A 14,188-nucleotide genomic window follows, 5' to 3' on the forward strand; every position below is an offset into this window, starting at 1 on the left:
AAGAGAATCTCTAATGACTTTTGTTAAAGCTTCTATTTAATAGTTAAGGACAAAAGTTTGTATGACATACGAGATGCAATTAACAGTAGATTTTACATTTAATAAAAAGAAAGAAGCATGCGTATTTGCTTTATTCATTCCATCATAATTTGCAGTAGAGCTGTGGGTGTTTAATGAGCAAATTCCAACTAAAATGCTATATTGATTTTCTAGTGAACTTTGTAATAGTCATCCACCTTGGAAAAGCTCAGTGTTTACAATTAAGTTTTCTTTACTAAAAATGTTTGAGAGTTGCATATTGATCCTTTAAAAGTACTGAATTCTAGAAAGAATCATGTCTTTCATGATCAAATATTACACAAAATCTAATAAGAGTTAAAATTATCATTCAATAATACCTTAATTTTGGAAAAATTTAGCATTTATGAAATGTCTAATCTGATTTTATGTATGTGTCTTATGGCATTTTAAAATTTAACCTTAGAATACTCAGAGGATTATCTTCTTTATTAAATACATACATTATTTACATCTTTAGAGTTGATACAGATTAGAGAGGAAAAAATAATTTTTTTTTTATTATACAGGAATAAGCCCTTGGTGCAAAACATTTACCTATAAGCATAGAGATAACTAATACGGCTAGCCTTACCGCTTCCATCAAATGTTATTGTATATACAGTGGAGCATAGTTTGCATTAAATGTCACATAAAGATCTCATCAAACTCTATAAAAGTTATAGGAAGCCTATCAGCATTTGAGATTTAGCAATTAGTATTTTAAGATTTCCATGTGCCAGAATATTTCAGCATGATGTCATATATAAGGTCTGTCTGGAAAAAAGTCCAACCATATTGTTAATATAATGAGAATGGTTTGCATGATGACGTAACCTGGCAGCCCAGGAGAGTGGACTGGAATGCACATGGGTGAACAATGACAACTTCATTCTATGAGTCAGTGGGGGCAGTAGACTCCATTGAGTGAGCTTGTGTACTGTGTGGCTCTTGCATTCAAAATGACTGAATGAGTAGAACAATGAATCTGCATCAAATTTTGAGTTAAGCTTGAACATTCCTCCACGGAGTTTTCAGAAGGCCACAGCTATGGGCAACTGGTGATTGGTAGCTTCATCACAATATGCCCACTCATGCATCACATCTCATGCAGAGTTTTTTTGGTCAAACATCAAATCACCCAGGTGATTCAATCCCCCTGTGGCCTGGTTTGGTGCCCTGCAACTGTTTTCAAAACCAAAATCACCTTTGAAAGAGAAGAGATTTCAGACAGTTGGTGAAATTCAGGAAAATACAATGGGGCAGCTGAAGGCAAATGGGAGAACTGTGTGAGGTCCCATGGTGCCTACTTTGAAGGAGACTGAGGCATCACTGTCCTATGTACAGTGTTTCTTGTATCTTGTATATTCTTCCATAAATGTCTCTATTTTTCATATCACCCAGCTAGATACTTTCTAGACAGACCCTGTACATGTTAATCTGTACTTTGATCACTATTTAGCATCCTTTTGTCTATCCTATCTGATTTACAAATTAGAAGTGTTTTAAATGTAAAAATTTAAAAATGTCTTAGCATATCATGGTATTATTTATAAACTATTATAACATACAGTATGCAGTGTAGAATAGGTTCTGAGTGATTTTTCTTTGAATTGCTGTTTACAATTTTTTGCATGCTAGGGGAAAAGACTAAAAAGTGAGGAATTTTGAATGGTATTTTTACATACATAAATGGTCCAAATTAATCAAAAACACATTTTTCATAAGTCTAGAAGGGAAGCCACACTGTGAGTCTGTGGATTGAGAGTGGTGACAGTAGTGATGGTATGGAACTGATGTTTGTTAAGGATTCATTTTATTTGGCCAAGAGCTTTCTTTATTTTCTCATTTAACTTTTTCTTCACAACCATGAATGGTGGTATTCTGTATTTTCTGCACCTGAATTGCAACTAAAATAATGTAATAAATACATTGTATTGAAAAACTAGCTGCCTAAGTTTAATATGATAAACATCAGATCTGAATCAAAGTCTGTATTTTTCTTAATACACCATGTTATTTTTTCTAAGCTTTTATGAGTATCCTACCTGGAAGGAGATTGTATACAATTAGAAGGGGAAAATAAGGCTCGTTATTGTGTACTACATTATGGGCAGAAGTTTCCTTGAAAATAGTGTAATGAATTCATATGTGGTAACAGAATAGTATAGCCACAGAAAACCACAGAGCAGTAAATGATATTACCTTAAAAAAAAAACTATGAAAATTGTGCTGAAAAGTACTGGTTCTTCCAAAAGCTGGGTTCATAATGACAATCTCTTAACCTTCTCCAGATTGTCAGTTAAAGTCATTTGATTTTATGCAAGTAGATATCCAGTTGTTTCAACATAATTTGTCATGTAGTTTGTTTATGCATTCATCCGTTGATAGAAATTTGAGTTATTCTAGTTATTGGCTATTATAACAATGTTTTGAATATTTGGGTTTAAGTCTTTGTATGGACACATGCTTTAATTTCTCTTGGATAAATACCTATGAATGAAATAGCTGAATCTAATGGTCATAGGTGTATGTTTAATTTTTTGAAAAAACCAACAAACTACTTAGTCTGTTCGCCATTGGTGCAAAGACTCTCTCACACATCCTTACTTTCCTTCAAAGCCTTTACTACTATCTGTTATTTATATCTTTCTGTCTGTCTAGCTACCTACCTATCTACCTGTGTATGTGCCTGCTTAATTTTTGGCCTGTTTTTCTCTTCTCGTCTCGTCTCTTCTTGTCTCTTCTCATCTTTCTCTTGTCTCTCTCTGTAATAGTTCTCTCCAGGATGAGAGGGATGTTTAGACCATGAATAGGTATTCATATTACTTGCAACTCAATGGATGATTGCCACAGGACTTTAATAAATATTTGATGGATGGATAAATGGATGAAAGAATATTTCTCTTCCCCTAGGCTCTGCGTGTTGGAAGTGGTTTTGGCTTTTGCTTTTCTTGATGTTCCATTTTGTACTCTATTATGCAAAAGACAATACAGTTGGCCCTCTGTATCCACAGGTTTTGCATTTGCATTCTACTGACCACAGATCAAAAATATTCAAATAAAGTAAATCCCTAGAAATTTCCAAAAAGCAGAACTTGAATTGGCCATACATTGAGCACTATGCTGAATCCATGCACTATGCCAAATCCATGCAAAGGAAGTAATGTGTAGGCATACCGTACTGGGGGCTATATGCAGATATAGGTTATATGTAAACACTATGCCATTTTGTATAAGGGATTGAGCATCTGAGGATTTTGGTATCCATAGGAGTCCTGGTACCTGTCCCCATTGGATACTGAGACATGACCATAATTGACTTATTCTCAGTGTTTGTTTTTTTTCTACTGTGTATGATTTAATACAAAATAAATGTTTTGATCAACTGTGTATTAATTTATAACAGGTCCTAGTAGACCGAAGATTTTATGGACTCAAAGATCATTTAAACATCTTTTCTAAGTTTATTTTGTGGTTTGACAGAATAAATAAAACTTGGTTCAAGTAATCCAGGTATTTGCAGTGATATTTTAAAAATTATGTAAGATTTCAGGTAGGAAATTTATGTAAGAAATCATGCTTGAGAAAATAATTTATGTAAGAAATCATGCTTGAGAAATGATAATTTCAGATAACATCAAAGATCTTCTATAGCACTGCACAAATTAGATGATGCCATTTGTATGAGCATCCATATAAATGTTGCCTCTGGCGATGAGCAGGGTTAAAAGCAGAATAGCTCTTCCCCTGCTTCCTCTTCCCTGACCCCTCTTCCCTTCTTCTCCTTCCACCATCCTTCTGAGGTAACTGACATCCTAACTTGGGTGTTTATCATTTCCATGCTTTAAAATTTTTTTTTTGCTAATTGTGTCTATCTATAAATAATACATAGAGTTGTCTTACTTTGCAACTTTCTATTTTTGCCAAAATTTCATTTTTGAGGTTTGACCAGAGTTAATTAATGTTAAATGCTGGACAGCATCCCATTTTGAATATAAAGGTATTTATTTACTCTTCCAGTTATGGTATATTTGGGTCATTTCTAAGTTTTTGCTATATGTAATACTTCAATAAGCATTTGTATATGTGTTTTATTGTGCATGTATGCAAGAATTTCTGTAGGCTACATACCAAAGAGCAGATTTGCCAGGTATAGGCTATGCACATCTTCAATTGTAATAAACATTGTCAAATTCTTCTTGATAGTTGCAGAAGTATATACACCTATCTGTAGTATATGTGAGAGCATCCTTTATTTCACAGCCTTACAATATTTATTTGGCCTTTTAATTTTCATTGTATGGGTGTTAAATGGTATCTCAATTTTACAGTAGCATTTAAAATAATGTTTTCTCAAGTGGTTAATTGATAGAAATTTAGATGAATAAAATAAAATATTTTTGCTTTTTATTTTTGCTAGAAGTATGCATTTCTCCTTTATTTAATTAATTATGGATTATGTATTTTGGTAGCTCTGGTTGAAGAGGTGTATTTTGCACAAAGGGAACGTGAAGAAGCTATTATGTCTCGACTGCAATTAGCCAATGAAGAGAGAGATGAAGCAGTTGCACGAGCCAAGCATATGGAAGAGTCTCTAAAAGTGTATGTACACATTTAAAACTATATATGAGATTAGAAGCATTTATAAAATGCATGCATTATATGGTGGTTACATATTCAGAAATGTTACTTATTTCTTGTATGTTGTAGTGGTACATTCCATATTCCCACAGTCTTTCTAAAACTTTTGGCATGCTATACTAGTTTGCATGTCAGAAATAACAGATACCACTTTCCCCCAACCCCAACACCCAGCCTTGCCAAAAAATAGAAAAAGAAACTTATTTTTTTCCTCACAGTGCTGTTGTCAGCGTCCCCACTCTACTGTCCTTCATAATTTCTCTTTTCTTCCCTCTTTGTTATTATCACTTTCTTGATTTATTTCAGCTATCTGGGTTCTTTCACTGCTCTCAGCTTAATCTGTTCATTCCTATTCTTCACTACATTTTACTTCTTTAGCTGTGGTTCTTACATTTTAGTGACAACTGAAATGGAATGGAGCCTGGGAATCTACATGTTTAACAAGCAACACAAATGATTCTAATATAGGTAAATAATAGATCACAATTAGAGAAATGATACCCTGAAAATAAGTGTGTCACCATTTTTAATGTTCATTCCATTCACTTGGGGAATCTTGTTAAAATTCAGATTCTTATTCAATAGGTCTGGAGTGGAGCCTGATATTCTGCTTTTCAAGCTCCCAGATAATGGAAATGATGCTATTCTAAATGGTCCACTTTGGGTAAAGAGGCCCAACAGCATCTAGAAATATGTTACTTGTAAGATAAATAACATGTAGCAATACAGTATTTTATGATCCATCAATGTACTTTGGTGTGTTTTCTCTCAACATTGTGCTGAGGGATCAAGTAAAGTCCTAATTAAAACACGGCTTCTTAGGGAGACAACAAGTTATTAAATAGCACGACAGTATTCAAGTTGTGATTAGGTAATGTGATTTGTTTTTTGCTTAGATGAATGACAGTTTTTCAGAAGACTGATGCAGACTTATGATAAAAGCATTAAACCCATTAAAAGATACAAATAAAGGAACAAAACATTCTACCTAAATCTACATTACTGTCTCCCAAATAACTATCTTAATAGGGAAATGTTCCAAACATTTCTCTTTGTTTGTATACTTAAACACTATTATTTGGAAGGATGGATAGTTGATGATAGAAAGGATGTGTAATTTGGTAAAAATCAAATCATTCTCTACATGTTTTATTTGAGAGACATTATAGTGTAGAGGTTAAGAGCACAGTTTCCAAATCTAGATACCTGTCTTTGAATCTTGGCTCTGTTGTTTCCTAGCTGTACAGCCATGGACAAATTACTCAGTCTCTAGGACTCAGTTTTTTGGTCTACAGAATGGATAAATAGAGCCTGTTTTATAGTGGTTGTTACGAGGACTAAATGATTAAATACTGAAAAGTACCTGGCTTGTAGCAAGTGCTATCAATATATAAGAATTCAGGAGTAGTAATTAATTGAAGTGAAACTGAAGAAATTTTTGAACTTCATGCAATATTTTCTTTCAATAAAATATATTCATTCCCTAAAGAGCCATCTACATTTAAGAAAAGATAATGAAAAACATTAAGGTGTTGAAATTGTCAACTTTCTTTAATTTTTGGAAACATGCAGTATTTCAATTAAATAGTACTTGACTCAGTTATGAAATAAATAAGCAATTTTAAACTTGTTTTCTTTTTTTATAAATTCTACTTCTAAAATATTTGTAAAAGTTGTGTTAGATTTTATAGCTAATGTGCCCCCTTGTTTTTTAATTGTAATCTTTAAAAGGATCGAATAATCAACACAGGCACTTATATCATAAATGGCATTTTTATGCTTGAGTTTTTTATTGTGAGGAATTCCTGGGTAACAGAATTTCATTTTCAGACAGCTTTTTGAGCAAGGCTCACATTCTCTGATTTAACATGCTCCAGACTGGCTGTGTGTTATTTTTATGTTCTAATTTGTTTTAAATAAAATTCTTGGATTAAGTATTTTTCATTTAAACATCGTAAAAATCTTACTCTTTTTTTATTTAATATATTTTATTGATTATGCTATTACAGTTGTCACATTCCCCCCCTTTATTCCCTTCCACCCTGCACACCCCCTCCCACCCACATTCCCCCCCTTTAGTTCATGTCCATGGGTCATACATATAAGTTCTTTGGCTTTTACATTTCCTGTACTTTTCTTAACCTCCCTCTGTCTATCGTCTACCTACCATCTGTGCTACTTATTCTCTGTACCTTTTCCCCCTCTATCCTCACCTGCTGATAACCTTCCAAGTGATCTCCATTTCTGTGATTCTGTGCCTGTTCTAGTTGTTTGCTTAGTTTGTTTTTGTTTTTGTTTCAGGTGTGGTTGTTTATAATTGTGAGTTTGCTGTCACTTTACTGTTCATATTTTTTATCTTCTTTTTCTTAGATAAGTCCCTTTAAATTCATATAATAAAGGCTGGGTGATGATGAACTCCTTTAACTTGACCTTATCTGAGAAGCACTTTATCTGCCCTTCCATTCTAAATGAAAGCTTTGCTGAATAGAGTAATCTTGGATGTAGGTCCTTGCTTTTCATAACTTGGAATACTTCTTTCTAGCCTCTTCTTGCCTACAAGGTCTCTTGAGAAATCAGCCGACAGTTTGATGGGAATTTCTTTATAGGTAACTGTCTCCTTATCTCTTGCTGCTTTTAAGATTCTCTCCTATGTTTAATCTTGGCTAATGTAGTTATGATGTGCCTTGGTGTGTTCCTCCTTGGGTCCAACTTCTTTGGGGCTTTCTGAGCTTACTGAACTTCCTGGAAGTCTATTTCCTTTGTCAGAATGGGGAAGGTCTCCTTTATTATTTGTTTAAATAAGTTTTCAATTTGTTGCTCTTCCTCTTCTCCTTCTGGAGCCCCTATAATTCAGATGTTGGAATGTTTAAAGATGTCCTGGAGGTTCCTAAGCCTCTCCTCATTTTTTTGAATTCTTGTTTCTTCATTCTGTTCTGGTTGAGTGTTTCTTTCTTCCTTCTGGTCCACACCATTGATTTGAGTCCTGGCTTCCTTTCCATCACTATTGGTTTCCTGTACATTTTCCGTTATGGTAGTTAGCATAGCCTTCAGTTTTTCATCTAATTTGCAACCATATTCAACCATTTCTGTGAGCATCCTGATTACCATTATTTTGAACTGTGCACCTGATTGGTTGGCTATCTCTTCTTCGCTTAGTTGTATTTGTTCTGGACCTTTGTTGTGTCCTTTCATTTGGGCCATTCTTTTTTCTTGGCCCAGTTGTTACATAGCAAGGGACAGAGCCTTAGGTGTTCACCAGGGTGGGGCAACCCAGTTGCTGGGTTGTGACACAGTATGTGGGGGAGGGGTCAGAGAGGGAACAATGGCACTTTCTCAGTTCTCTGTCGGTTTTCAGTCACTTCCCTCACTTCCCACAAGCAAATTGGGCCCTTCTGGTGCTGATTCCTAGGTAGCTAGGAAATTGTATGTTCTAGGACTCTGTTGGTCTTTCCAATGAACTCTCCTGAGAGGCTGGGAGTTTCTCCCTCTGCTGCCTCAACCGCCACAGGAGTTTTCAATCAGAGGTTTGAGGCTTTATTTCCCCATGTTGGAACCCTGGGTTATATGGTCTGTCTAGCTCCACAGTTTTTCCTCCCAGTTTATCTGCATGCGAATGTGGGATCACCCAGTCCACTGTCTGCCTGCCTGCCAGTCTCCTCCCCTCCTATCAGTCTGGGTGACTGTTTCTTCTTTAACTCCTTGGTTGTTGGACTTCCATATAGTTCACCTTTCCATCAGTTCTGGTTCTTTGTTTTTAAATCTGTTGTTGTCCTTCTTTTGATTGTGCAAGGAGGCATTGTAAAAATCTTACTTACATTGAGAATGGCTGAAAATAAGTCTGTGGCCAGTCAGATTTCTTTTTCTCTACTCAAGGGTGGTTTGTTTTTTTCTGCCTGGATACCTACCTGAGTATTTCTGTCTTTATTCTTGAAGTAGAGAATAACTTAATCAGGATGATTAAGCATGAGCATTACCTGCACCTCAAGGAGTTGTGATAGTACCTAAAAAATTGATTTGTTATCTTTTTTGTGTTATTCTATATTATTATTTTTGGAGCCACAACATACCTCTTTGAGAACTATTTGATTTTTTATTTATTTCATGGGAATTTTAGATTTGTGGATTTTTCTGTTCTGTTTATTTAGGTTTTCTATTTTAGAGAATCTAATTATTCTTATATTGGTACATCCTTTTGATTTTTGAGCATTTTCTTACTGTCACTTTAGGGTGCTCCAGATTCATGTTTTATAAGGATTTATAGAGATGTGCTTCTCCCCACCCCCATCCCTGGAGTCAGCCATTGCTCTAAGGAGCACTGATTCATTTTATTGGAAAATGGTATTAGAAACCAAGATCTGGATGCCAGGTGTGCTCATTGTTGCTGGATGCGATTACTTGTAAATCCAATAAGAAGAAAGAGCTAGGAAATATATGTATGTATACTAACTGGTGTATACACATATAACTGTAATTTTGTGTCTCTCCATCTGTATCTTTATTAATCTAAACCTGAATTTACACTAACGTCTCTGATTCTAATATAGTTCATTGTAGCTTTCCCCTTTTTCTGATGCGTAATTTTCCTTTTCAACAGTAAGAAACCTGACTCCCACCCCGCACCATCCACTTACTTACATATGTACAAATTAAAGTAGATTGACCAAGAGGGTAAAAATATTATAGTAGATGGATAGGCTCAATTTATATATATCAATTAAAGAGAGAATGAACAAAACTAAGATACCATTTTAACCGGGGTTCTGAGATAGAAGTATTGAATATGTATACAGATGGATGTGCCACAGTCAGGATAGGAGGTTAAGGAGTTTTAAGAATGAATTAATAAATTTCATTTTGGATATGCTTAGAGTTGCCTGTGTAGATCTGAAATAGACAAGTCCCATTATGTGTAATTGATTATCTGGCTCTTTGTACAAGTAGTTAACCAGTTGGAGATTTTTTTAAGTATAAATCGTGAGTGTTACCTGCAACTCAAGGAGTTGTGATAGTGCATAAAAATTGATTTGTTATCTTTTTTTGGATGAATTTGATTTTTGAAAAGCAATACAATCTATTGAGAAGCAAATTTCATGAATAAAATTGGCACTTAATCTAGGTGACATGATTTATAGTCTTAAATTACATGTAAAATATGGTACTGTGTGACCATCGATAACTTGAGTGGGAACAGTACTTACAATCCCCAAAGAGGGGTTCTAAGTTATAATGGAAGTGTTACTGAAACACGAAAAAAGCTATCTACTTTGAAAAGTATGTTGAAAACACATGGCCGCAGCAGGTATTTTTGTAGATATAAACAAATTCTAAAAGGTGTATGGAAAGGCGCAGGTACTAGAATAGCCAAAAAATTCTATAATAAGAGCAAAATTAGAGGAGTGACATTATTCAATTTAAAGACTTACTCAGAGATTCAGTAGTCAAGACTGTGCTATTCAAAGAGCTGCGAGCAGCCGCGGCGGTGGCAGATTGTGCCACCTGTCAGGAGCAGAGCGGGAGGGGAGGGGGCTGCTGGGGGAAAGGAGGAGAGGTCGTCCTGAAGCCGGAGGCCACGGAGACCCGCCCGTGCACCCGCCGACCGTGGGAAGAGAGGCGAGGCTGCCCTAGCAGCCACGCATCCTCCGCTGTCCGGGCTCGCAGCGCTTCACCCCATGCACCGAGGGCTCTCCAGCGCACACAAACCCGCTGCCTGCACATTACCGCCCTGCGGCCGCCGCCTGTGCCAGAAAACCATCCGGCTGGGCCGGGGATACCGGGCGCCACCCGCTTAGTGCTCTCAGAGGGCCCACCTGCTACCGAGCCCGCCGGAGCCCCCTGAACTGCCTGGGCCGCGCTGGAGGTGGGTGAGAGAAGACCATGTGAATGGGTTCCGGAGCCTGAGCACTGCACAGGAGTCTCCCTCATTGAACTAAGGATGCCATTACTTCAAGGGGAGGACAGACTGTAGTCTAGGACAAAGAAGACATTGTTCAGCTTGACTTTCAAGACAGGCACTTGAAACATGTTTCAGAGATCAGAGTTAGCCCAGGCCTTCTTTTAACAGGCAGGCTTTGGACTTCCAGCGAAGATGGAGGCATAGGTGGATGCACTGTATCTCCATGCACAACCAAGATTAGAACAACAATTTAGAGGCAGAATAACACCCAGAACTAACAGAATTTATCTGAATGGAAGTCGGACAGCCAAGAAGTTGAAGTAGACCCGTTCATCCAGACCAGTAGGAGGGGCAGAGAGGAGCAGCCAGCATGAGTCGGGGCGAGGAGAGCAGAGAGAGTTGGGCACATAAGGCAACTGGGAGGCATAGGGCATCTGGGGTGTGCGAGATCACAGTGGGTGGACCCTGAGTATGCAAGCGGCAGCTGGCAGACTCAGTGAGGCGGAGATTGTGGAGTGGGGCAGAGTGCACAACCCAGGATCCCAGAGAAGGGACTGAGGTCCCACGGACAATGGAATCACTGCCATTGTTTGCCCCCGCCCCCACATACAACGTCACAATCTAGCCACTGGGGTGCCCCGCCCTGGTGAATACCTAAGGCTCCACCCCTCACTGTAACAGGAGCGACCAGACCAAAAAAAAAAGAAGAAAAAAGATATGTCTCAAACAGAAGAACAGATCAGTGCCCCAGGACTCATCATTTTAAGCGACCAAGAGATAGCCAGTCTATCAGATGCACAGTTCAAAACACTGGTGATGAGGAAGCTCACAGAATTGGTTGATTTTGGGCGCAGATTAGATGAAAAAATGCAGGTTACCATAAAAGAGATTAAGGAAAATGCATGGAGAACCAATAGTGATGGGAAGGAAACTGGGACTCAAAACAATAGAGTGGACCAGAAGGAAGAAAAAAACAACCAAACAGGAAAGAATGGAGAAATAAGAATTCAAAAAAATGAGGAGAAACGTAGGAACCTCCAGAACATCTTTAAACGTTCCAACATCCGAATTATAGGGTACCAGAAGGGGAAGAGGAAAAGCAAAAGATTGAACACATATTTGAATAAATAATAAAGGAGAACTTCCCCAATCTGGTAAAGGAAATAGACTTCCAGGAAATCCAGGAAGCTCAGAGAGTCCCAAAGAAGTTGGACCCAAGAAGAAACATACCTAGGCACATCATAATTGCATTAGCCAAGGTAAAAATGAAGGAGAGAATCCTAGAAGCAGCAAGAGATAAGGGGACAGTCACCCACAAAGGAGTGCCCATCAGACTGTCAGCTGATTTCTCAAAAGAGACCTTGCAGGCAAGAAGGGGCTGGAAAGAAATATTCCAAGTCATGAAAGACAAGGACCTACATCCAAGATTGCTCTATCCAGCAAAGCTTTCATTTAGAATGGAAGGACAGATAAAGTGCTTCTCAGATAAGGTCAAGTTAATGGAGTTCATCATCACCAAGCCCTTATTTTATGAAATGTTAAAGGGACTTATCTAAGAAAAGAAGATAAAAAAAACATGTATAGTAAAAGGACAGCAAACTCACAATTATTAACAACTACACCTAAAACAAAACCAAAAGAAACTAAGCAAACAACTAGAACAGGAATAGATCCACAGAAATGGAGATGACATGGAGGCTTAACAACAGGGGAGTGGGAGGAGGAGAGGGGGGGAAAAGGTACAGAGAATAAGTAGCATAGATTGTAGTTTGAAAATAGATAGGGGGAGGGTAAGAATAGTATGGGAAATGTAGGAGGTAAAAAACTTATGACACATGGACATGACTAAAGGGGGGGATGTGGGTCATAGAGGGTGTGCAGGGTGGAGGGGAGTGAAGAGGGAAATGGGACAACTGTAATAGCGTAATCAATAAAATATATTAAAAAAATTAAAAAAAAGACTGTGCTATTCACAAAGGGATAGACATACAGATGTATGGAACAGACTAGAAAGTCCAGAAATTAACTCATACAAATACAGTCAGCTGATTTTTAACAAAGGCGCAAAGGAAGTTTAATGAAGAAATGATAGCCTTTTCAACAAGGTGCTGAAATAAATGAATATGTAAAAAACAAAAACAAAAGCAAAAATCCTCTGCAAATACCATATATCTTACCCAAAAATTAACTCAAAATAAATCACAGACCTCAATGTAAAACATAACATTTATAACTTCTAGAAGAAAACACTGTAGGAAAAATCTGTGTGACCTTACATATGGCGATGAATTTTAAATTCAATACCAAAAGTACAATCCATTATTTAAAAAATTTTTTTGTCAAAATGTAAAACATATGTCCTAGTAAACACACTGTTAAAAGAGTAAAAAAAAACATTGTAAGAAAATATTTGTCATATCTAATAAAGGACTTACATGTAGAATACAGGGTGGGGCAAAAGTAGTCCTCAGTTGTTCATAAGGAAAGTAATGACAATAATTATAAATAATAATACAAGAAGAAACTCCGTGTTTCCTGTACTCACAGCTGCGCACCTACTTGCCCACCCCTGTGTATACTGTGTGTCAGGTTCAGTTCTACCTGCTCAAAGCACAGGGTTACAGTCCCAGTTTAGGGAGAAAGTAGACATGAAGTAAAAAATTACATAAATACTTACATTAACTAATATGAAACATCATTGGTTCTTAGGAACAGCTTATAGTCATTTCTTAATGAATTCTAACCTAGGGGCACATGTGGTGGGGTCAGGAAAAACTGTAAATAAGAAGAAAAGCAACAACAAAGACTAATGCCAGCATAGTTTTAAATGGCACTGTAGAGGTTTCTTTCTACTTAGATGAAGTCTCTAGGTTCTGAACGTTCCATAGTTCATTTAAACTAAATCCTTATTAATACAGAACCAATTTGTAACTGAGCTTTGCCGACAGAAATCACATTTGGAGGCATTGAGTGTAGGTTGAAGTTATATATAAATTATTTCACATCTCTTTTTGTTTTAATGCACTGTTTATGCTTCCTACAGTCTTCAGATTCCTTGTCTTTTTTCTCTTCACCGTTTTTGATAAACTTTGCATCTTTATACTTAATGTCTGTTTTGTTACTCTGCCACTTCTCTGTTTCCCTTATCCCTTGAATCATCAGTGCTTTTTTCTTTTTTACTTTTATCTAAAAACAGGGAAAAAAGCCAAAAGGATTGAAGTTAAAATGACTTACATATACCTAGTAATACATACATGTTTGCATATGTATATTCCAACTTTGAGATCATGGTATTTTTTTTCAGTCACTTCATTGTTGGTGGTATATTCTTTAACATATTATTGAGGATAGTAGCATTTAAAAATGCAACTGAGACAATGAAAACAAGCAATTCAGAATTTTCTGATTAGCTGATCGCTAGTTCTTTTTATCATGTGAGGTCAGAGTTTAGCTTTTTACCATTGAACAAGGTGAATGATTATAGGTTCAGAAAGCAAAGACATAAAAGACATGATATTGAGTGATTTAGGGATAAATCAAGAAATGTGACATTTCATGCATGGGTCTTTTCACTTAGAGTGCAAGGATGTCAGT

At 36.7% G+C, this 14,188-nt stretch overlaps 1 protein-coding gene across 4 annotated transcripts in view; it reads left to right on the forward strand.

Moving 5' to 3' along the window:
* Positions 1–14,188, forward strand: part of MIPOL1 (mirror-image polydactyly 1) — a 306,644-nt gene that overhangs the window by 85,574 nt on the left and 206,882 nt on the right. For all 4 annotated transcript variants that reach the window (XM_045848602.1, XM_045848604.1, XM_045848603.1 and 1 more), the window contains exon 7: positions 4,533–4,662. In XM_045848602.1, the coding sequence (XP_045704558.1) occupies positions 4,533–4,662 (130 nt within the window). The remainder of the gene's footprint in view (positions 1–4,532; positions 4,663–14,188) is intronic.

Source organism: Phyllostomus hastatus, unplaced genomic scaffold, assembly GCF_019186645.2.
Source record: "Phyllostomus hastatus isolate PE091 unplaced genomic scaffold, TTU_PhHast_1.1 phas_contig_62, whole genome shotgun sequence".
Taxonomy (NCBI): Eukaryota; Metazoa; Chordata; class Mammalia; order Chiroptera; family Phyllostomidae; genus Phyllostomus; species Phyllostomus hastatus.